Source organism: Giraffa tippelskirchi, chromosome 2 (assembly GCF_054371585.1).
Source record: "Giraffa tippelskirchi isolate mGirTip1 chromosome 2, T2T-mGirTip1v1.2.pri, whole genome shotgun sequence".
NCBI lineage: Eukaryota > Metazoa > Chordata > Mammalia > Artiodactyla > Giraffidae > Giraffa > Giraffa tippelskirchi.
Window position 1 is genome coordinate 64,481,008 of NC_137276.1, and position 24,840 is coordinate 64,505,847.

The 24,840-nt window shown below is 43.4% G+C and overlaps 2 protein-coding genes and 2 long non-coding RNA genes across 33 annotated transcripts in view; 2 read left to right on the forward strand and 2 right to left on the reverse strand.

Annotated features, from left to right (window-relative positions):
* ASCC1 (activating signal cointegrator 1 complex subunit 1) overlaps nt 1-11,995 on the forward strand; it is a 132,273-nt gene extending 120,278 nt beyond the window's left edge. For 14 of the 28 annotated variants that reach the window (XM_081566910.1, XM_081566846.1, XM_081566891.1 and 11 more), the window contains 2 exons: nt 10,008-10,166; nt 11,228-11,995. In XM_081566910.1, coding sequence (XP_081423036.1) covers nt 10,008-10,124 — 117 coding nt within the window. In that variant the 3' untranslated portion in view covers nt 10,125-10,166; nt 11,228-11,995. Of the gene's footprint in view, nt 1-10,007 lie in introns of all 28 variants that reach the window. The other 14 variants (XM_081566960.1, XM_081566945.1, XM_081566934.1 and 11 more) reach the window with 2 other exon arrangements.
* On the reverse strand, nt 1-19,507 carry LOC145536869 (uncharacterized). Its single transcript, XR_014076066.1, has 3 exons — nt 19,305-19,507; nt 17,397-17,454; nt 1-433 (listed from the first exon to the last, which is right to left on the reverse strand). It is a non-coding gene; the product is annotated as an uncharacterized LOC145536869 (long non-coding RNA).
* Nucleotides 18,766-24,840, forward strand: part of SPOCK2 (SPARC (osteonectin), cwcv and kazal like domains proteoglycan 2) — a 25,239-nt gene continuing 19,164 nt past the window's right edge. For all 3 annotated transcript variants that reach the window (XM_081566779.1, XM_081566762.1, XM_081566768.1), the window contains exon 1: nt 18,766-19,080. In XM_081566779.1, coding sequence (XP_081422905.1) covers nt 18,892-19,080 — 189 coding nt within the window. In that variant the 5' untranslated portion in view covers nt 18,766-18,891. The remainder of the gene's footprint in view (nt 19,081-24,840) is intronic.
* The window catches only part of LOC145536875 (uncharacterized), a 6,419-nt gene continuing 2,062 nt past the window's right edge, over nt 20,484-24,840 (reverse strand). The window contains exon 2 of the long non-coding RNA XR_014076068.1: nt 20,484-20,837. This is a non-coding gene — a long non-coding RNA (uncharacterized LOC145536875). The remainder of the gene's footprint in view (nt 20,838-24,840) is intronic.

Genomic DNA, 24,840 nt, shown 5'->3' on the forward strand with positions numbered 1-24,840 from the left:
TGTCATTTGTTCATTTTGGCTTTTATTTCTTTTGCCAGGAATTACATATTTTGAATCTTCATTTTAGACTTCAAAACTGAATTTCCTCTTCTTGAAGTCATATTAGACAGCAAATAGCTCGCTGAGTCTACCTAGCACAAGAAATAGATTTTCTTAAAGGAGAAATCTTTGAAGAGAGTGGCCACTACTTTGTCTAAGATTGAAGAAAGAGAGCGGGCCGTATTTGGAAGGTCCAAGACAGGGATTCTCCAACATGTCTGTCGTCATGCTGTTGAGGATTGGCCATTCATTCAGTTCTGTAGCTTGAGATTGTAGATATGAGAAGGTTCCTCTTTACTCTCCTCCCCATCTCTCACTGAGATTTTCAGGCTCATCTTTTCAACCTCGTCACATGTGGAATTGTTTCTGGTATTTTATGGTTGTGTCATGCAGCCTGAGAGGAAGGAGTAGAAGGTCTGAAATGAGTGCAAGGAAAAATGACCACAATTAGCCCTGAAGTCTTGCTATTTGCTTTCTTTCAGTGTGTACCACTATACTACCAGAAATAATAATTCCTTCTGTGTTCTCTCTAGGAAACAACCATGTACAAACTAAAAAATGGTAGGCTTCACAGGTCATGTGAGCAGGGGACAGCAAGATGGTTAGATCTTGGTCTTGAGATTCTGTCAGGGAAACTTTGGTTTTGACCAAAAACTTTTTCATCTTGGTGGTCCACATTTCTCTCTTTACTCAATGATAGGAAAACTTTGTTTAATTTTCTGAAGATAACTGTGAGTAGTGTAGTCAATAAAGGATAGCAGCTGTATGGTTGACAGTTTTCGGATGTCATACTTAGGTTTTAAATTTTCTTCTTAAACTGTCCAAATTAGTACATATTACTTACAAGTGAAGAGACTTCCCTGGTGGCTCAAGACGGTAAAGCGTCTGTCTACATTGTGGGAGACCCGGGTTTGATCCCTGGGTGGAGAAGATCTCCTGGAGAAGGAAATGGCAACCCACTCCAGTATTCTTGCCTGGAAAATCCCATGGACAGAGGAGACTGGTAGGCTACAGTCCATGGGGTCGCAAAGAGTCGGACACGACTGAGCAACTTCACTCACTCACTTACAAGTGATGTTGCAAATATTGGCGGTCTTAAACTCTGTTTTTATTTTCTCAGCAAATATTTGTAGTTTTGTGCAGCTGTTCATTGTTTTGTTCCTCTATGGCAGACTTTAAAAAATACTGGCTTCCAGCACAACAGGTCTCTATGTGTGTGCACATCAGAGAGAAAGGTTTTCAGAAAGGAAAAGGTTTAGGTTTCAAAATCCCCAAGGAATTGTTTTAAAACAACAGTGAGGAGAAAAAACTCAACATGATTTAAATACCTTGCTGTAATTCTTTTTGAATTTAAAATTTTCCTGTTCTGTCTTTTATTTTCTAAACAATAGACCACTTTGCTCTTCTTGGACTGCCTTAGCCTAAAAGGAGCAACCAAGTTTCTCTTTTCTTTTCTAAACTTGTAGTTTGAGCTTTTACTTCTTGTCCATTCAGGTACCTAATTAAATGGAGCCATTTAGTTCATTTGTGCTTATTTTCAACCAGAATTCAATTAAAATTCTTCTCATTGAACTAGAGCCACTGATTCTTAAACCAGGTCCAAGATAAGAGATGACAGTGAAAGTAGAAGTAACAGGGAAAGAATATGTTCATCTCAGCCTTTGGGAGTTTTGTGAGTCAAGCTTCCTCTCTGTAGTTTAACAGGGCCAGGTTTTAAGGGATCTCACCTACTAGGAAAGAGTGCAGAGGTTGAAGAGCTCAGACTCTAGGCTGTCTGAGTTTGAGTCTTTTTTTTTTTTAATTGGAGGCTAATTACTTGACAACATTGTAGTGATTTTTTGCCGTACATTGACATGAATCAGCCATGGGAGTTTATGTGTCCCCCATCCTGAACCCCCTTCCCACCTCCCTCCCCATCCCATCCTTCACGGTTGTCCCAGTGCACTGGCTTTGAGTGCCCTGTTTCATGCATTGAACTTGGACTGGTGATCTGTTTCCCACATGGTAATATGCATGTTTCAATGCTATTCTCTCAAATCATCCCACGCTCACCTTCTCCCACAGAGTCCAAAGTCTGTTCTTTATATCTGTGTCTCTTTTGCTGTCTCGCATATAGGATCATTGTTACCATCTTTCTAAATTCCATATATATGTGTTAATATACTGTATTGGTGTTTTTCTTTCTGACTTACTTCACTCTGTATAATAGGCTCCAGTTTCATCCACCTCATTAAAACTGATTAAAATGCATTCTTTTTAATAGCTGAGTAATATTCCATTGTGTATATGTACCACAGCTTTCTTATCCATTTGACTGCTGGTAGACATCTGACCTGTCTCTTGAGAAACCTGTATGCAGGTCAGGAAGCAGCAGTTAGAACTGGACATGGAACAATAGACTGGTTCCAAATAGGAAAAGGAGTATGTCAAAGCTGTATATTGTCACCCTGCTTATTTAACTTATATGCAGAGTACATCATGAGAAACGTTGGGCTGGAAGAAACACAAGCTGGAATCAAGATTGCCGGCAGAAATATCAATAACCTCAGATAAGCAGATGACACCACCCTTATGGCAGAAAGTGAAGAAGAACTAAAGAGCCTCTTGACGAAAGTGAAAGAGGAGAGTAAAAAAGTTGGCTTAAAGCTCAACGTTCAGAAAACTAAGATCATGGCATCTGGTCCCATCACTTCATGGGAAATAGATGGGGAACAGTACAAACAGTGTCAGACTTCATTTTTGGGGGCTCCAAAATCACTGCAGATGGTGATTGCAGCCATGAAGTTAAAAGACGCTTACTCCTTGGAAGGAAGGTTATGGCCAACCTAGATAGCATATTTGAAAGCAGAGACATTACTTTGCCAACAAAAGTCCGTCTAGTCAAGGCTATGGTTTTTCCAATGGTCATATATGGATGTGAGAGTTGGACAGTGAAGAAAGCTGAGCGCCACAGAATTGATGCTTTTGAACTGTGGTGTTGGAGAAGACTCTTGAGAGTCCCTTGGACTGCAAGGAGATCCAATCAATCCATCCTAAAGGAGATCAATCCTGGGTGTTCATTGGAAGGACTGATGTTGAAGCTGAAACTCCAATACTTTGTCCACCTCCTGCGAAGAGTTGACTCATTGGAAAAGACCCTAATGGTGGGAAGGATTGGGGGCAGAAGGAGAAGGGGACGACAGAGGATGAGATGGTTGGATGGCATCACTGACTCGATGGACATGGGTTTGGGTAGACTCCTGGAGTTGGTGATGGACAGGGAGGCCTGGCGTGCTGCAATTCATGGGGTCGCAAAGAGTCAGACACGACTGAGCGACTGAACTGAACTGAGACATCTAGGTTGCTTCCATGTCCTAGCTATTGTAAACAGTGCTGCAATGAACATTGGGGTACACGTGTCTCTTTCATTTCTGGTTTCTTGGGTGTGTATGCCCAGCAGTAGGATTGCTGGGTCGTGAGTTGTATGGCAGTTCTATTTCCAGTTTTTTAAGGGATCTCCACACTGTTCTCCATAGTGACTCTACTAGTTTGCATTCCCACCAACAGTGTAAGAGAGTTCCCTTTTCTCTACACCCTCTCCAGCATTTATTGTTTGTAGACTTTTTGATAGCAGCCATTCTGACCACTGTGAGATGTTACCTCATTGTGGTTTTGATTTGCATTTCTCTCATAATGAGTGATGTTGAGCATCTTTTCATGTGTTTGTTAGCCATCTGTGTGTCTTCTTTGGAGAAATGTCTGTTTAATTCTTTGGCCTATTTTTGATTGGGTTATTTATTTTTCTGGTATTGAGCTGCATGAGCTGCTTATATATTTTTGAGATGAATTCTTTGTCAGTTGCTTCATTTGCTATTATTTTCTCCCATTCTGAAGGCTGTCTTTTCACCTTGCTTATAGTTTCCTTCATTGTTCAAAAGCTTTTAAGTTTAATTAGGTCCCATTTGTTTATTTTTGCTTTTATTTCCGTTACTCTGGGAGGTGGGTCATAGAGGATCCTGCTGTCATTTATGTCAGGGAGTGTTTTGCCATTGTTTTCCTCTAGGAGTTTTATAGTTTCTGGTCTTATGTTTAGATCTCTAATCCATTTTGAGTTTATTTTTGTGTATGATGTTGGAAAGTGTTCTAGTTTCATTCTTTTACAAGTAGTTGACCAGTTTTCCCAGCACCACTTGTTAAAGAGATTGTCATTTCTCCATTGTATATTCTTGCCCCTTTGTCAAAGATAAGGTGTCCACAGGTGCGTGGATTTATCTCTGGGCTTTCTATTTTGTTCCATTGATCTATATTTCTGTCTTTGTGCCAGTACCGTACTGTCTTGATGACTGTAGCTTTGTAGTACAGTCTGAAGTCACGCAGATTGACTCCTGTGGTTCCATTCTTCTTTCTCAAGATTGCTTTGGCTATTCGAGGTTTTTTGTATTTCCATACAAATTGTGAAATTATTTGTTCTAGTTCTGTGAAAAATGCCGTTGGTAGCTTGATAGGGATTGCATTGAATCTATAGATTGCTTTGGGTAGTATACTCATTTTCACTATATTGATTCTTCCGATCCATGAACATGGAGTCTTTTTTCTTTTTAAATCGAAGTATTGTTGTTCAGTCGCTCAGTCGTGCCCGACTCTTTGCGACCCAATGAATTGTAGCACTCTAGGCTTTGCTTTCCCTCACTATCTCCTGGAGTTTGCTCAAACTCATGTCCATTGAATTGGTGATGCCATCCAACCACCTCATCCTCTATCACCCCCTTCTCCTCCTGCCTTCAGTCTTTCCCAGCATCAGGGTCTTTTCCAGTGAGTTGGCTCTTTGCATCAGGTGGCCAAAGTATTGGAGCTTCAACTTCAGCATCAGTCCTTCCAGTGAATATTCAGAGTTGATTTTCTTTAGGACTGATTGGTTTGATCTCCTTGCTGTCCAGGGGACTCTCAAGAGTCTTCTCCAGCACCACAGTTTGAAAGCATCAATTCTTCTACTCTCAGCCTTCTATATGGTCCAACTCTCACATTCGTACATGACTACTGGAATTGAAGTATAGTTGATTTACAATGTTGTGTTTGTTTCAGGTATACAGCAAAGTGATTCACATGTGCATACATGTATATCTTTTTTTTTTTTTCCGGATTATTTCCTCATGTAGATTATCACCCAATATTGAGTATAGTTCCTGGTGTTATACAGTAGGTCCTTGTCTGTTATCTCTTTTATATATAGTAGTGTGTATAGGTTCGGAGAAGGCAATGGCAACCCACTCCAGTACTCTTGCCTGGAATATCCCATGGATGGAGGAGCCTGGTGGGCTGCAGTCCATGGGGTTGCTAAGAGTTGGACACGACTGAGTGACTTCACTTTCATTTTTCACTTTTATGCATTGGAGAAGGAAATGGCAACCCACTCCAGTGTTCTTGCCTGGAGAATCCCAGGGACGGGGGAGCCTGGTGGGCTGCTGTCTATGGGGTCACACAGAGTCGGACACTACTGAAGCGACTTAGCAGCAGCAGTGTGTATAGGTTAATCCCAAATTCCTAACTCATCTCTCCCCCCCTTTCCTGTTTGGTAACCAGACATTTGTTTTCTATGTCTGTGGGTCTCTTTCTGGTTTGTATATAAGTTTTGAGTTTTAATCTTAGTTTCCTTTTTTTCCCTTTTTCAAACTTTATGAATGTCAGTTTTCTTCTGTTTATTTGCTGTGTATTCTTGGACAAGTTACTTTAGCCTTTTAAACTTCACATTCAACTCTAAAATGAGGAGGCCATCAGATAATCACATACATCCCAGAGAATAATGCCTTACATGCATGGTTACTCAGTAAACTCTGGCTATTATGATCTTTATTTCATTAGTGTTATTGTCAACACTTATATGTTTGTTGTTCACCTTGATCTTTTAATATATAATAGTATTTGTATTAGGTAACTTTGTTTTAAAAGTCTCCTGTTATGATATATTTGAGTTTATAAATGTTTAAATTGATATGGTAAAAATCACCATAAGTAAAGTCAAAAGACAAATGACAAACTGGGGGAAAATATATTTGCAATTCATCACACAAGTAGTTCATTTCCCTAATATATGGAGAACTACTACTCAATTTAAAAAAATGGACAGTTGTAAAGTTTTTTTATGGGATGTGCTTCCACTTAACTGTGCTATAGATTTCATGCCTTTCATTTATATTCTCAGAGCATACCAGGCAAACCCTTGGTTGGAGAAGGGCTTGAGAAACACAGCTAAAGATATGGACCTGAATTGTTTTTGTTTTTCCCTATAAAATAGCTCCCACTCAGAAATATTCTGCTACTATCACTGGTGCCCTCACATACCCTTTACCCTGTCATCCATGACTTTTCTCATCTCCTGTATCCTCCTTCATATCCAGAAAATCACAGAGTCTGTTCCATGTTTCATTCATAGTATTTCACATCTGCTCCAATCTTTCCAGGCCCACTACTATTTTTAGTCAAGAGACACTCAGTATGTCACAACTTAAATACTACCCTGGTCTCCTTTTCTTTATTCTCTTGTTCCTTTCTCCAGTTAGTGCAATATATATCACACCCAGATTAATTTCCTTTGGTTTTCATCTTGGGCCCCAAGCTTACTCAGAAGCCTTCAGTGGTTCCCACCATCTAGAATGAAGTCTCACTTCTGAATCTCACCCTCAGGACCACCCCTTAATCTGATTCACCTTCCTTATGTCTCTAGCCTTAGTGCTTCTCACTGCCTGTTTTTAGGAACCCTCCATACATCTAAACTGGTCTCCTTGACCCTCCAGACCCAATTCTGCCTTCACGCTGCCCTCCCTCCTCCTCTTGTCTAAGTCTTAGACTTGCTGCAAGGCCCAACTCAGTTTCTGTCTCTTCTAAAGGGCTTGTCCAGAGACCGAGCCCTCTCCATCGTTTTCTTACCTCCCATTGCATTTCTTGATTGCCTGTACCTCTCCTCCCACACTTAATCTTTACCACCCATATTGTTTTAGGTAAACTTTTTAATTGAATACATAACACAATAACTTTTTACAAGGTGAACACACCCATGTCATCAACATACCTCTCTTCTGACACATACTCCGTCTCCCTAACCAGATGGCAATTGCCTGGGATACAGCACCACGTCATATGCCTCTTTACAAGAAAATGCACATCATCAGGTGCTCAGTGACATTCCAGATCAAAAATCTGAGTCAAGACTAGGCTTTGACAAATAAGAAACATAGAAATTTAAAGGAATATATGAAATTTCTGTTACTAATAAATTTTTTCTTCACAATTAATTACAGTTGAGGTATAATTAGAAGTAATACCATTGGGTAAGTCCTCAAGGATTCCTAGGCAGTGATCTATAAATAAAATCTTTATATCCATCTAAACAAGGCCATGTTTTCTCTTTTGCAACACAAAGTACACAGACATTTTCAACATTGTTTTTGTTGTCATTTTATCCAACAAATATTTATTGATCATATGCAGTCTCCTGGCTACAGTTACAGCATATAGTAGAATTCAGCTTTGAAGAACATAAAATACCCTTCTTCCAGAGTGCTTATATTTTAACGAATCACTAGAAATAATTGGCAGAACTAAAACAAAAGCTTAAGATTGAAGATATAACAATGACTAAAAATAAAATAACTATGAAAGATTGTTACTAAATCATCTTAAATACACAGAGAGAACAAGGACATGGGGACAGAAAAGGCCAAGATGAAGCTTGACATTGCAGTAGGGACTTTGGATAAGAAATTCATTTGATTATGATGTTACCACAGATGTGGAAGAAGATGGCAATCTATGAAGGTAGAATAAGGACAGGTTAAAAAAAGTGCCTGCAATGGGGGAGACCTGGGTTCAATCCCTGGGTTGGGAAGATCCCCTGGAGGAGGGAAAGGCTGCCCACTCCAGTATTCTGGCCTGGAGAATCCCATGAACTGTATAGTCCATGGGGTTGCAGAGTTGGACACAACTGAGCGACTTTCACTTCACTTCATCACTTCAAAAAGAGCAGAGAGATGTTGTAAACATCATAGGCAATATTTACTTTTCAGTAGTGCTTTGCAGTTTATAAGGAAGGTACTTTGACTTGTTCATCTTTTTGAGTCCTTGGCCTTTATGGTCTTGTATTGTGGGTGGTGGTGTCTGTCCACAGCTTCTACATGGCCTGTTGAAAGTTTAGACTGACTTTACTCTTCCCACCCACTGATCTTGCCTTAGAGAAGCAAGAGAATTTGTGTTCAGTCTGCTGTTTCAGTTTTGTAATTACTGCATTGAAATCACATCCCAGCTAACTTCATTATAGTTGTATTTACTCTTCGCTTCAAACCTAAAGCATGAGAAATCGCCCTGTCAAATCATGCCAAAGTGAAGTCAGAGATAAGTACCTTCCAGCTCCTACGTGTGGTGTCTCCATCATATGGAAACATACGCACAAAGAGGAAAACCATGGGCTGCTAATCCTTAAAAAGTAACTCGTTGAAAGTATTATGAGTTCCCTTTTAGTTTTGTTTTTGTCTTGTTTTTTATTGCCCATTTAGTTATGTCTTTTTTTGTACCTAGAAGGCTTCAGTTTGTAAAGCTACAAATCTGTTGGTCTTGTTGACATGGATTTCACTTCAAATTAATGTTCAGCAAAGGGGATTAGCCAATAAACATTTCAGGCAGTTATTTTCTTACACAAAAGGGTAGATATGGTTTGAACAGGCTGTCAAAGCCAGGAAGAGAAGTTAATTGTGTAAATCAATGCAGGCAAGAGCTGATCACCTTTCTGAAAGACAAGAGAGTGCAGCACACAACCTCTAAATAGATCTTTGGGGTCAAGTTGATGTCATGTTGAAGAATCAATATTTACTGGGCTTTATAAAGTTAGCCTTTAATGAACCCCAGGCATTTTGCTAGGCCATTAATTGCAGGAAGAGAAAAGGTGACAATGGCTAAAGTCCATGGCTGTAGAGAGAATATAAAAATAAGTGAAGAGACAAGACAGTCACTTGCTAGTGTGCAAAGGTCTCAGCCTTAGGTTCTACTCAAGCATTGTTAGTTCACGTACTGAAAGGCTTTCTTGGGATCATGCTGACATTTAAGAAAGAGCAACTCTTGCATCCTAACAGAAAAAGGGCAGCCCTTTGCTCTTTAACACTCCTTATCTAAGCATTGTAGCTTAATTTTCTTGGGATGAATTCTGATGTCATTTTGCACTCTGCCTTTTAAATGTGCTCATCACAGGAGTAGGTCTTTCTCAGAGTGTGGCTCATCCCTTCCTCTGACAAAGCTGAAAGCTTTTAAAATAAAGAATTGTAGTAAAGAGCATTTACTTTAAGATGGTGGCTTGAACCCAAAGTCTAATGAAATGTTTTTGATAAACATTATCATTTGTACTTGTTATATCATTCAATAGAAGTGTTTCCCTGGCTGTTTTGTGTGTGAGAGTGTTCGGAACTCCTTGCTAGGTTATCAAAATCATTTGTAGGGCAGGAACCTTATCTTCTGTTTATTTTAGTCACTGTTTCTAATAAATGTTTTTGACGAGGTAGAGGAATGTATTATATCAAATTTTATCCTGGCTGTAACAAAACTAACATTTCCCATGGTGAGTAACTGAAAGGCCATAGAAGTAGCTTTGTTAGGCCATGAGAATCAGGGTATGGTCCCAGGATGTTCGTTATAAGTTCTTGGTCATATCTCCTCAATAGACACATTTTGGAGTTGACTTCTCAGACCTCTTTCTCTAGTGCATTTTGTCAGAGGAGTCTTTTCAATCAGTCAACGAAGAGTTGCTGTTCTTGCCTCACTCCCACTCCTATCCCTGCTCTCTAGGATCATTTTTCAGATGAGAATTCTGAGAAACAAAGCATAAGAGGTTTGTTGGGATTGTTGTGGACACACACAGCAGAGATTTTTACAAGAGAATCTGATGTTTAGTATTTTTGTCTGTAATTTTCTTTGGATATTCATTCTGGGATTTTATTTTTCCTTTTCAGCTATTTGAGAACTTCTACTTTGGTACCCTAAAGCTCAATTCAATTCACATCTCTCAGAGGTTCACAATAGACAGCTTTGGAAACTATGCCTCCTGTGGACAAATTGACTTCTCCTGAGGTGGATCTTGGGAATCACTGGAAGTTAAACATCCTCACAAGGTGCTGAGCGAGAAGTGTCATCATTTTAAGTGCCATGGATGGATGTGGAAAATTGGGTGATAACTTCCCTGGGTGGCTCCCCGAAGATGCCGTGGTGTCTAATGGTTGTCCACAATCACCACAGTCAGCCAGGATAGTTTTGGGCATGGTGAGAACATATGCCTGTAACATACGCCTGTTCATCTTTCACAGAATCTACCTCTCTTTCCAAAGCTCTTCTCTGGAAGTGTACCTCTGAAGCCCACTGGAGCTCAGACTTGCAGTATTTCTTATATACCTACTGATTTTGCCCCAGCCTTTAAACTCTTTTGTATTAATATTAATACTTTAAGAGAATTACAGGTGTGTGATCTTATTAATCTCTCCACCTAGATCAAATATCAACAAATTCTAGAAGGTTTGTATTTTTCCCTTCCTCTTACACTCTTAACTTTTAATCAATACCCAGAATTTCTTTTTCATTGTGATAAAAAACACAGAACATAAACTTTCCTGTCTCAAACCACTTAAAGGTGTACAGTTCAGTAATTTTAATTATATTCAACTTGTGAAATATTTCCAGAACCTTTTCGTCTTGCAAATCTGGAACTCTGTACCCATTAAAAAACTCGTCTTTTCCTCCTGTCCCCCGCAACCACCATTTTACTTTCTATTTCTATGGGTTTGACTACCTCATATAAGTGGAATCATACAACGTTCGTCTTTTTGTGACTGACTTATTCTCCTTAACATAATGCCCTCAAGGTTTATCTATGTTTAGCATGTGTCAGGACTTCCTTCCTTTTTAAGAATGACTAATATTCCATTGGATGTGTATACAGTCATCCCTCAGTTTCTCTTGGTTCCAGGACCTCTCTCTGTATCTGTGGATTCTCAAGTCCCTTATATAAAAAGGTATATAGTGTTTGCATATAACTTATTCATACCATCCTGGATACTTTAAATCATTTCTAAATTACTTATAATACCAAATATAATGAAAATGCCATGTAAATAGTTGCCAGCACACAGTAAGTTCAAGTTTTCCTTTTTGTAACTTTCTGAATATTTTTGGTCCACAGTTGACTGACTCCACGAATGTGGGATCCATGGATGTGTTGAGGGCCGATTGTACTGCATTTTGTTTATCCAGTCTTTCATCGATGGACAGTTGGGTTCCTTCCACCTTTTGGCTATTGTGAATAATGCCTTGTGAACGTGGGTGTACAAATATCTGAGACCCTGCTTTCAGTTCCTTCACTACTTAGAATTTTAACTTAAGCAAAATAACTGGTAAAGGTTTTAACCTCTTACTTTGATCTGGCCTTTTTCTTCTGAAGTTGGTCCCTTTTATGCTTATTCAATTCCTGTTCCTTCACCCTACCCTAACCCTTGCCTTCCCATACCACTGATGGAGCTGCATTATTGTGGCTCTTTTCTGTTTACTTCCCAGGGCAGCAGCAATTGAAACAGTGATGATATCAGCAGGACTGTGCAGAGTTTCCCAGGAGAATGTCAGCCACGGAAGGCACTCCTTTGCTGCAGACCGGCAGAGGGCGGGGGTTCCTCTGCTTAGCCCCACCCATCAGCCCTGCCACATTCTCTGCTGGGGAGCTCCAGCCTCACTGTCGCCTCTCATCCCTGCCCCCTCACAGCTTTCCTCCCTCCATGACCTCTGTCTTTCCTTCACTCCTTAGTCTCATCCTGATTCTTACTTTCTGTTTGAGAAGTCTGATTCTGAACCCCATGTGTTAATAAGGCCACTAACTGGTAAGACTGTATGTAACACTCAGATTTGTTATCATTGTGACAGCACAGATCATTTGTGAATAAATGGATTTCTAAAGTGACTGTGTTTTTCTTCTGGTATCCCTGTTTAGTTTTAGTTTGACCCCCTTGGTGTATGTCGGGATACAATGCTGCCATCACTTATTCACTGGCATAGCTATTTTATTCTTCCAGGACTTAATATTGGTACCTGCAGGGTTGGTTTTTTTTCCCAAAAAGCTTTCTACAGGTAATATTCAGTTTTTATTTAAGTGGAGCTTTTACTTCACTCACCTCTGATTGTTCGATGGCATGTGGGAATAAGTGCTCCCAGGGGTAGTACTGAATAGCAGAATCGACTGTGGAGTTGAGTGCCCTCATCACATCTTGGTACTGCTTCTGTCTAACTGGCTTCTTTCTGACAGCTACCATTGAGCGACCTTGGCCGGGAAATAAAGATGTCTTCTTTTGAGTATCAGAGGTATGACTCATGTTTTTAGAAATAAAATTTTGTCTTTGGAAAATGTAACTTTATATGTTCTTGTTGTTTAGTCACTAAGTCATGTCTGACTGTTTTACGACCCCATGGACTGTAGCCTGCCAGGCTTCTCTGTCCATGGGATTTTCCAGGCAAGAATACTGGAGTGGGTTGCCAGTTCCTTCTCCAGGGGATCTTCCCAATCGAGGGATTGCACCCATGTCTCCTGCATTGGAAGGCAGATTCTTTACCCTGAGTCATAAATTCTTAATAGAAATTCTGTTATTTAGTATTTAAAGGTAACCGAGCATATAAGGACTCAGCATTACTGTTAAGTGGAGTTTTCCAGCAGATACATGATATGGTGGCATCATGACTCTGATGGTTAATAGTGTATTTTTGTGTTTTGTAGAATTTTGTAGGTTAGTAGTTATCGGTAGAATTGGGGGAAAAAATGTGTTTATGTTTTAAGTTTGTTTTTTTTTTCTGGATGCCAACAGATAAATTTTTGAGACACCATAGCTCTAAAGAAAATACACTTCTAACTACTGTTGTGGAGAGGGAGTAGCAGGTAGTTTTGATGTATAACAGAAATTTTATGAAGAGCAACAGTGTAAGCAAATAATTTTTGATGGAGCTAACAGAATTGTTTAAGATTCCAGGTCCCCTTTCACCAAACTGTAATGAGGTCAAGGTTGGAGGATTTGATCTCTACTTATAATCCAGTCTCCCTTAGTGTTACCAATTTGCAGTTCATTCTGCACTGAAATAGTGTTAAGTTGCAGCTAACATCTCTCTGGTTGACTTGTAAGGCACTGCTGGCTTCACCCTTAACTCTTTTAAGAAGAGGAGGGGGAAAAGAATCTCTCACCATGATAGTTACACAAGATCTATGTTGTTATAGAAAGAACTTTGTTAAGGAGAATAATTTTGCGGGTGTTTTTGGATGGGGCGTAATGAATTATCCCCAAATAAACTCCATACCCTTGGTAGAGACATGATAAATGTTACTTATAATGGTTATTTTTTTAAGTGAACTTCAGAGTTTACTAAATTGGACACTGATGAGAATCTGGCTTCATAATGACACAAAGCTTAGTTTGGGTTTGCTCTTGCCCTCTGCCATTTTCCTGGTGCTAAAGGGAACCAGAGGGGTATGAGTTAAGGAACACCTCAGATTCTGTCTTTATGCTTGCAGGGACATGGATAGCAAAGCCCAAGGATGCTATAGGTAAGAAAAGGGGCAGCTGTTGTGGTTGTTTATCAATAACTTTGTTGTTAATAAAATGATCTCTTAAAGGTAAAATAAGCTTACTGTGTGAAAAATCATCAAGCTATATACTTTTATGTCTTAAACTTTTTCCAGTGTGTGTGTTATGCTTCAATTTAAATATTCATTTAAAAAATAAATTTCCTCATCCAGAGGTTACTACTACTTATGCATTTAAGCACATATATCATATTGCTAAGTAATTTTTCACAAATGATAACAGCTAAAATTAACAGAATATTCACAATTGTTATTTGTAAATAATGTGTATTTATTCATTAAATTTTCACAAGCCCACTTAAGCTGGTGTTGAAGTGAAGTGAAAGTTGCTCAGTCATGTCCAACTCTTTGCGACCCCATGGACTATACAGTTCATGGGATTCTCTAGGCCAGAATACTGGAGTGGGACGCCTTTCCCTTCTCCAGGGGATTTTCCCAACCCAGGGATCGAACCCGGGCCTCCCACATTGCAGGCAGATTCTTTACCAACTGAGCTATCAGGGAAGCTCTGATAAATTGATAAGTTGATGTTATCATACCTGATTTTAGAAACTGAGATTTAATAAGGTTAAGAAATTTGCCTGAGGTCATAAAGCTTGTATCTGTGGTTCTCAAAATGTAATTTTTGGACTCCTCAGAGTCCCTAAATCCTTTAGATGAGTGAGAAGATCCTACTATTCTCGTGAACATACTAAGATATAATTTGCCTTTTTTACTCTAATTCTCTCCTGAGTGTACATTGGAGTCTCCAGAGGCTATGTGATATGGTAACATCACCACACTGATGGTTAGTAGGATAGTATGTGTATATTATTATGTTTTCTAGAATTTTGTAAGTTGGTAGTTTTAGGTTTTAGATATGTGTGTTTTAGAGATAACTTAGTTTGCTCTCAGTACTTCTGCTGTGCTATTACTAGCTACTTCCCGTTATACCTGCTATTATAGGCTGAATTGTGTCTCATGAGAATTCATGTGTTAAAGCTCTCACCCCCTAGTACCTCAGAATATGACTATTTTGAGATAGGGCCTTTAAAGAGGTAGTTAAGTTAAAATGAGGCTGAGGCTGTTACGGTGGGCCCTAAGCCAGTCTGACTGATGTCCTTATAAGGAGAGGAAATTTGGACAAATGAAGAAATATTGGACCCCAGGCTACCAAGATTGGTCCCTGGGTCTGTCTTCAAAAATGTTTGGTCGATGATATTGCCTAGTAACTGGTGATTAGAAGGGTCTGGGAATGACAGTGAAGCTGACCAGTACGGAACAGACAGGGCCAGAGTGAGGAAGTTCCTTTTGCCTCTGCCCTGATCATCAAAACCCTCAAGGAATACCCAAGAGACAGAAAGAAGCAGAACATTAAGCACAGTGGAAATACAATTTTTGATGAGATTGTCAACATTGCCCAGCAGATGTAGCACTTATTTTTAGTTCAAGAACTGTCTGGAATCATTAAAGAGGTCCCAGGGACTGCCCAGTCTGTGGACTGCAATACTGATGGCTGCCGCCCTCAATGACATAATGGATGATGTCAACAGTGGTCCAGTGGAATGTCCAGCTAGTTAAGGACAACAAAGGAAAATACTTCAATAAAGGATCGTTTGACAACCAAAAAAGAAAGAAGCGTCAGCTATGTCCATGCACAGAGCAAAGACCATGTGTGACAATAAGAAGGCATACATCTGCAAGCCAAGAGGAAACAACAGAAGCCAAGTCTCCCAGCACCTTTTTCTTTTTTTTCTTTGGCTGTGCCCAGGGATCGAACCCAGACCCAGCAGTGAAAGTAGAGTCTTAACCACTGAAACACCAGGGAATTCCAAAGTCTGCCAACACCTTAATTGTGGACTTCTAGCCTCCAGAATTTATTGAAAAAATAAATGCTGTTTAAGCCACCCAGTCTGTGGTATTTTGTTATGGCAGGCCTAACAAACTAACAACACTTAGTGTAATACAGAAGCTAATCTACCTTTCTTCCTTTGGGCCAGACATTAAAGAGATTTGTCAAAGTATAAAACAGTACTACATTTTGTGGGGAGTAGGGTGGGGAATTTAATTTTTTTTCCCATAAAATACATTATTTTGTTAATATGAGTCAGTGTTGTTATTTTTAAATAAATTTTTTTAACATTAATTTTTCCTTGAAAGATCTTTTAGAGCAGTTTTAGGTTCACAGAAAAATTGAGAGGCCATGTTTTTTTTTCAAGTACAGTATATCAGTGTCTATACTGTATATCTCATATAAACAAAAACAGAAGTTCTTTGGAATAATCTTTCAGTGTACAGGATTCCTGAGACCAGAAAGAAATCTGAGAACTGCTGCACTATACTCGGTGCATGCATGCTCAGTCATTCAGTGGTGTCCAACTCTTTGTGACCCTTTGGACTGTAGCCCACCAGGCTTCTCTGTCCATGGGATTTTCCAGACAAGAATACTGGAGTGGGCTGCCTTTCCTCCTCCAGGTGATTGTCCCAACCCAGGGATCAAACCTCAGTCTCCTGCATTGCAGGCAGATTCTTTATTGCTGAGCCATCAGGGAAGCCCAACATGTGATATATGGTCTTCTATAATGAGCTTTCATTACCCGATAATACGCAGTGGATCACATTAGTTGTCAATAGATACAGAGTTACATTATATTAGTGTCTGCAGAATAGCCTTTTGTATGTTATAATTTAAATAGTTGATCCCTAATTAATGGACACTGATTTGGTTTCCAGGTTTGGCTATTTTAAATAATTCTGGGTTGAACATCTTTGTGTGTTTGTATTTTTATATCTGTGAGGTCATTTAGAAATGAGGTTAAATGGTTTTAAAGATGTGGTTAAATTTAAGTTTCTTATTTGGAAACTGAGGCTCTTCCATTTTGTATTGCTAAATATTAAAAAAAAAAACAAAAAAAACTTCTGTACCATTTATCAAATATACCCAGCAGCTTTGAGGCCCCTTTGGTTTGAAAAGGCTGACCTGCCAGTAAGTCTCTCAAAATTTAGGAGAACCTTTTCTTCTTTATAAACTATAGTTATTGTCCATTTTCTACAACTTTTTTCTCATCTGGAAATTTGAATTTTCTTCAAGTAGCTTTACAGTAGAATTAACAGTTCTGGATTGTTGTTGATTTGCCCATGGCTAATATTGACCCATCTTGAAGGTGCTACAGAAGGCAAATCCCATTGGAGGCATTACCCAGGAATATGGGAAACATTTTGACCTTCAAGGGTCTGAAAATAGCTATTGTCTTATTGATGGGCATTTTGTTAAAGCCTTTCCAAACTCTTTATTGGGCAACCATAGTCATTCCAAAAGACCGGGGACTTCATAAGATAGTACTGAGATGAGAGGTGTATGGTATGTAGGTTCTGCCTCCTTAATGACTGGGAGACATATAACTAGCTTTGCTAAACGACTAGGATTGAAATGGAAAAAGATGGCAAATGTTAGTGTGTATTCAGAACTATGGGACATCATAGCTACCTCTTTCCAACATGAGGGAAGAAGAAATAGCATTTTAGAAATGTTCAATATGCCCAGGCACTTAGTATTTAATTTTGCATGGGTTCTACAGCAGTCTTCTGAGATAAGTGGCATCATCATTAATTTATAGATAGAAAATAGATTAGGTATTTTGCCCAAGAACCCAGCTAGTAAGAGGGGGCCTGCGCCCAGTCTATATGACAACAAATTACTCTAACATTATACACTGGGGCTGTGTACAACTGGGCAAGGCAAGGCTGCTTTACTTACTGTGAGATGAAAACATCAATGGCCAGGGCCTCATTGCAGCAGCACCTCGTAAGTCCAGCTGCAAAAAAAAAAAAAAAAACAGAAAGGGAGCTATTGTTTTCTGTTTTCTCAAGGGACCCCAGCCCAAGCCATTGATGCATCCAGAATTCCCAGGCAAGCCAGATTCAGGGTGACTATGAACCTTGTAACCTGTGTTTTTTCTCCCTATTGATTAAGATCATGTTTTTCATTGCCTTTGATTTTTTTTTTTTAAGTTTGTTTTTTTTAATAAAAACAATCCAGGGCTTGGGTCCCAAAAGTTTAATATGTTTTGTGCTGTCAGATTATTTGTTTCCTCTTCAATTTATTTGTGATATAAACCTCGCCCCATTTCTGCTCTGATCCTGGGACTGTGCCCAGAAATGTGTATGTCAACACATTTCTAAAGGCAGTGATAAAGATCACAGTTTTAACAAAAACAGCTCAAAAAACCAGCCTCCCCACACCCCCTTCCCCAGTGAGTTATTAAAATCAACTTGAAGTCAAAACCGTAGCAAATGTGCGTATTTCAGATTTGAAGCCTCAAGGCAGATGAAATGGCCAGACATTTGCCTTTTAGGGTTGCCCTCAGAAGAGCTAACAAAAAGGGTGACAGCCTTTAAACAGCTGCCTGGGGAGGAGGACATCTGCCTCTGTTTTACCAGCTATTCAGTGCTCAGGCCTTGCCTTGAAAAGAGCATGTGGGGCTTGGCAGCAATAGTTCTGAGGCAGCCAGTTGTTATATGGCTTTTGTCTTAACGAAGCCACCCATTATTGTAGAGCCATAACTCGCAGGAAGCCAGCTGTCAGGGCTATGGCGCAGGCCCCTTCTGGGTGGGAGGCAAGGGGAGAGAAAAGAGTGTCTCTGGCCAAATTCCCTTTTAGACACCTGAGCCTGGTTGGCTTTGTAACTGGAGAGTTTGTCTTTTCCTCACTCGCATCTTCCCTGAGGAGGCCCGGCACCGGTTTTGCTCTCTACCCTTGGAGAGACAGCAGGGACATCTTGGGATTTGGATTCCTTGGTTTGCAACTCCCTAAGTGCTGGGCTGGGCTGGGCTGGGCTGGGCTGGGCTCTGCGGCGGCTGACTGGCATTTGGCGCTCCGATTAACGCTTCCCTTTGAAATCTACCCCCTCCTTTTTTTTTTTTTTTTTTTGAACCAGGTATGATGATGTCAAACGTGATGCTGATGCTACAGTTACAGACACGGCCCCTGCTGGCGCAGCCTCTCTGATTCTCTCTTCCTCTCCACGTCCAGCGCTGGGGTTGTTTTTTTTTTTTTTTCCGACAAGTGCATCTCCTAACCAGGTCACATTTCAGCAGCGACCCACTATCCGTCTGTCATCAGAGTCAGACCGCAGGAGGAAGGCTGAGGAAGACGAGGACACTTGCCTCCCCAGCTGCGGGGTAGGAAGAAGGACATTAAAATACTGCAGAAGTCAAGACTTCCCCACCCTCCAGGTCGAATTAAGACCACGATGCGCGCTCCGGGCTGCGGGCGGCTAGCGCTGCCGCTGCTGCTGCTCTCGGCAGCTGCCCTGGCCGAAGGCGACGCCAAAGGGCTCAAGGAGGGCGAGACCCCCGGCAATTTCATGGAGGACGAGCAATGGCTGTCGTCCATCTCGCAGTACAGCGGCAAGATCAAGCACTGGAACCGCTTCCGAGATGTGAGTCTGCAGGGCCGAGGGTCCGCGCAGGGGTTTAGGGAGGGAGCTTCGGAGCAGAGACCCTGGGGCCAGGAGTGGCCCATGGCAGCCACAGGCTCCCGCAGCCCAGCCGGATAATTGCACTGAGAGTAAACAGCGCGCACCTACCGGGCTCCTGAGCCCCTTCCTCATATTCCCCTTAGCCCCGGAGCTGACGGGTTTGGGACCCCCAGTCCCATACATACATGCCCCGAGTGAGGAGTTTCTCTGGGGGCGTGCGGTAGCGATAAGCTCTCCTCTGCAGGCTGGATGCGGAGATGGGTGCGGGATGCCGAGGGTAGGGGGAGGAGGCAGGGAGGGAGGGACGGGGGCCCTGGCTTTGGCTGGGTCCCTGACTTACTCCTCTTTTTTTTTGTTTTGTTTTGTTGAGCCACCCCCAGGTGTCCCCAATGTGGGTGGATGCTGCAGGTTCCACATACGGGCCACTGCGGAAGGGGCAGGTCTGGGTGGGGCCGGCGGGGAAGGCAGCATCTTCCTGTGCTTGCCCTCTATTTCCATCTTGGGCTTCGGGGTGGAGGCGACAGAAAGGACCGGCCCGCGGTTGGCGCTTTGAGTTGGGGTCAGGGGGGCGCTCTGAGCAATCCTCCTAAAGGCGAGATGGTGAAAGGCGTGTCCGTCCGTCCCTAATGGGGGGCGGGTGACGGCAGTGAAAATACCGTAGGCCACCTCTGGGTGGCCGCCAGAGCCAGGTCTGGGGTTCTCATTGAGGGACGCGAGCACTAATGGAGGATAATTTTCCAGGACCAATCTTTCACGGGGAAGAACGACCCAGAAGTTGAACCTCCAACCTGGAGGGAAGACTCCCTAGCCCAGTGGACTTGAAAAGAGCAGACAGCCCAGTAGCTGGGTCGGGGGACGCTTTGCATACCCCCGCTGGAACCCAGCTTAACGTTGTGCAGAACTTTGCCGTGTAGGGGGTGTGGAGGTGGCTGCGGAGGAGCAGGCAACGCTGCAGCACTTTGTTTACAGGCACCTGTAGATCAGAGGGGAAGCTGAAGGCTGCCTTGTTGCCAGAAGGGGAAGTAGGAGTGAGGAGGGGCGCGCAGGGGGCGTGGCTGGGGCCCAGAGAAGGGTGGGGGCGGGGTGTGAGGTGGAGGATGGGCCCAGATGCTCCAGAGAAGAGGAAGCTGGTGTCCACCACCTGGTGCTCTCCAGCGCCCTAACCCCAGAAAGCCTCTTCTACAGCCCCAGTTCTTGCTTCTCCAGTTAAGTTCCCCAGATTCCCACATCAGACCCACCCGTATAACACCGTGACCTTTCTCATCTTATATTGTATGCATCCAAAAATTCCTTAGCAATGCGTTTAGAACACACATGCTTCATGTGATAACTAGCTGAATGATGGGAACAGGCAGATATGCATCTTTTTGTTACCCTGAAACAAATGACTGTTTATCTCCAAAGTCAAACTGGTGGGTTGTAATTCATCAGAAGGACTTGCCAGCTGCCTGGTCCTCAGGGCTGAGTGGCCTGGGCCCCAGCCTGCGGTTTGCCCCACCCATGGCTGGTCCAGCGACAGGAGCCTGGCACTCCAGCAAGGCCGTTTCCGAGTCCCCTGCAGGCCCAGCGCAGATTAGCTGCAGTCTCCTGCCGCTGCCTGGGATGTAGCCTGGCCACAGCAGTGAGAGGGTGGCAGCAGGCTGGCCCATGCTGAATCCATGTGTCACTGGTCCAGGCCTCCCTCTGACTCTCTGGCAGTTTGATTTTCCAACATGGAACTGGTGAAGGTCAGAGGGAAAAGAAATGCTTAATCAGAGCAGTACAAGTTTAAAAATGAAAGATTCCTCCCCACCTTCCTTCTTCCACTGACTTCCAATAGCTAACTCTGTGGGTGAGGATAAAAGACTGACTCCGTGACCCCCTGGCACAGGGCTGCCCACCTGTCTCCCTGTACTGGTGCCAGTCATCTCCCCCTTCCTCCCATGCTCATCAGAAGAAAGGTGCCAGAATGAAATTCCGCAGGATCTGCCTCCATAGGATTCATGGAAAACTTCAAAGCATGTAATGATTTGGGTGGTCTCAGGCACTTTATAGGGTAGATTTCCTCTAAAACCCCATTTAAGGTAGCTCTGGCTATAGGAGAACCGGGTCAGGGAGAGAAGGAGGACAAGGAAGGCTGGGCAGGAGGGCCTGGCTGAAGGGATTCTTTGGCAGCCTCTGCAGAAATTCAGGAGGCTGCTAGCTCAGAGCCACTGCACTGCATAACTCTAGGGGTGCCATCATGTGAATGATGCCCCTGGAGTTGTGCAGTGCACAGCCCATACACAGGGGCCATGCCAGGACTGGAGACCATTGTCATCCCTCCTCTGTTAGTAGAGGCCCCACTTCCCACCCTAAGGACTGAAGGCCTTCTAGTTGGGCACAGCAGCATTGGGCTTTATGTACCTTTCATCAGGCAGGCTTTCTTGAAACTATGCTCCTTAGCTCCTCAAAAGAGAGGTAGGAGTTTCTCTTGAACCTCTAAGACATTGCCAGGTTGAGCCAGAATCTTGTTGATTATTTGTTACAAAATGGTGCAGGGCCCCCACTCTGCCTTGGTGCAAGGGAGGCACGCAAGCAGGGGGAGTGGAATATTCTTGGGGAATAGGATCAAAGAGTCGAGTGTTGGTGTGGGCAGTGTCTCATTAAACGGCTGGAGCGAATTGAGGGTAGGGAGATTGAGGGAATCACGTCAAAGTGGTCAGGAGAACCAAGAAGAGAAGGAAAGCACGACCATCACTTCAGTGTGGAAATGGTCTGAGCTGGTCAGCCAGGAATTCGGCTTAGCATTCTTCCCTGAGCAGTAGGATTATTGAGGCAGGGTAGGGGATGTTGTGAAGGGTCTACCGACAGAGTAATACCTCTCTCCAGTGGGCTTGGGACTCTCACATGTGTCTGGATAGATTGCTTCTAATGCCTCGTTTCCTGCTTTCAGGGAGGAGGGAATTTCAAGTCAGAGGAGATGGGATCTGGCTGCGCTCCACTCTGTGCAGGCCTGGGCTTTTTAGAGCCCTGCTCCCCAGTGCTCCCATCTCTTGATTTAACTCCCTGCAGAAGTAGGTAGATTTTACTGCAGTCTTTGGAACAAAGCATCCAGGGCCTCGTAGATAGAGATGGACACTTGAGAGGAGACAGGCCATTACACAGCATTCTTCCAGGCAGGCTCCAAGAGTTGGCTGGACAGTGCTGACTCCTCTTTATCTTCTTGGCTCTTCTCTGCTTTGTACTCCACTTCGATTACATTTTTTAATGATATTTATGAGTGTCCAGCACAGTGTTGGGCACCCAGGAGGCACACATCACTGATTATAGAGGGTGTTTACATCTGCCAGTCCCTGCAGTCAGCACTTTATCCCTGTTCTTTCTCGTGCCTCCCCCACCCCCAACAACCTGTGAGATAGTTAACCATTACTTTGTAGTCCACCCATTTTACGGTTGAAGAAAAGGAGGCACAGAGAAGCTGATTAACGTATCCACGATCAAATAGCTAGCAAACAGCAGAGCTGGGATTTGAACCCAGGTCCTCTAACTCAACTTTGCTCTTCAAGAACTCTAGGCCTAACACTTAGTGGAGATGGAAGAGAAGAGCCTACCCTGGCTCATGCCCTATGGGCTCAAGGATGCCTGGGCAGGAGCAGCGCCTCCTCGGAAGGGGGGCTAGGGCACTCAGTGTCTTCAGCAGCCTGCCACCAGCCTGGCCTAGCGACCCTCCAGAGGGAGCTCTCCACCCAGGAGAGGCGTGAGGCCTGGGGTCAGGTTCTGACTCTTCCGCTGCCTGGCCACATGATGCCAGGTACGTCGCATAACCTCTCTGAACTTCAGTTTCAGTCTGGGAGACTGTAAGCATGAAGACATCTTGTCTGAGGGCTGGAGGGCATCCATTTCAGGCAACAGAGAAAGAAACTTCAGCCCCATAGAAAAACCACCAGATGGATCAGTGTTTCTGGGGCTAGTTCACACCAACCTCCATCTCTGTGAGAACAACACTGATATATGTGCACTAATTCACTCATTCACTGCAGATCTTAGCACCTCCCCAGAGCCCAGGACTTCACCATGAACCTAGGGTCTGGCCCAGAGAAATACCACTTGCTAGCTACTTAGTGATTCTCATATATGAGAATTCTCATATATTCTCATATGTTTATATGAACACCAAGTAGGCCAGTAGCAAGTTTCAGCACAAAGAGGCTCCCCTCTCTCCACCCCACACAGCTGAACCAGGGCAAGTGTGGGATTGAGCTGCACAGGTGTTTGTGGATAAGTGTAGGTGTGTGAGAAGAACCCCAAACTGGGTCAGGATGGATTCCATCCTTGGGGTTTCAGAATAGGAGGCTGGGCCCCGCTCTGGCCTCCTCCTCCTCTACCCTAGTTTTAAATCCTCTCCCACCCTGCAGGGGCTGGCATCACCCAGAGCAGTGTAGCACGGTGAGGGACTCTTGAACACCCAGTGGGACTCCAGGCCCTGAGCAGAGAGAGGAGAGGAGAGGGAGAGAAGAGCACTTTGCCTGGAGAGGCCGTCTTAGTCTCCTCTTGACTTCCAAGCAGTCTGAAGAGGATGGCCAGCCCACACCACCCCTCCGTTCTCCAGAAGGTCAGAGGGCTCTCTGGAGGAGTGGGAGAACTCTAGCCTACCCTGAGCCCCAGGGGCCCTGGGAGGGCTCTCAGCTTTCTTCCTCCCTGGCAGAGCCACTTCCCTTTTCCAGCCCTTGGTTTTCCTCTGGGTTTAATGGGCAGCCCTTGTCATCCTGTGACTCCGGAAGATGGCACTAGAGCCCATCTACAGCCCCTCCACCTGCATGATTCTCTCACCCCCCATCCCCACTCTTGCCACAAGCTGAGCAGCAAGACTTTGGGTTTAGGGAAAGGATTTTCTTTTTGCCCTTTAGGTAGCATTTATGACCAGATCAGCATTGAGTGTGTACTAACGAGAGACAAAGGAATCTGAGAAATGAAGCCTAATGGCATCCTAGGGCAAACGTCAGTCTAGGGATGGCCATATCGCCACTGTGTAGGTTCCCTTGCAGATGTCACGTGGGTCTTTTTAGGGCTGTAGGCAGGGAAAATGTGTCTGTGCTTGGTGGGCAGACCCAGGCCCAGCTTCAAGCTAGGGTGATTCTTGGAATGTCCCAGCCTCTGATCCTCTGAGGGCTCAGCCAGAGTTCAGTTGTCAATATAGCCCCTTCCTTGGGGTTCCTGCCACATTTATTGGCCATAAACTCCCTTGACACATGTTGGTACTGCCTCACTGCATCCCTTACACTGTGGGCTTATATCTTAAGAGTCCTCCTGCTGGTGTGTATCACGTTCCTCCCAAGGCCAGTCCCTGAGGGCAGGGTTTGGCGATAGACTGTTTTGTGACCTTGCACCCCCATCTTCAGAGCATTGCATGGAGTGGTTGTGCACATAGTAGGTGCTCCGTATAAATGTATGCACCACAGAATGTGAGAGCCAGGAAGGATCTCAACTAATCTGTCCTCTGAGCCCCTCCCTCTTCTCTCCAGGTTGCAGCACCATGGGTTCAGGTGGGGCTTTGGGCTGAGCCATGCTGACTGTTTGGGGTGCTCTCTTCCCCTTTCTGGGCCCTGAATGGTTGGGATAGTCAAAGCTAGAACCCCAGCACTGACTCCAGTGATTCATTTGTACAATAAGGGAATGAAAGATGCCAGGAAGGAAGATTGCCCCTAGGCCTCTCTGTTTTCCCCATGTTTATCGGCCTGGACCTGGGTACAGCCAGCCTCC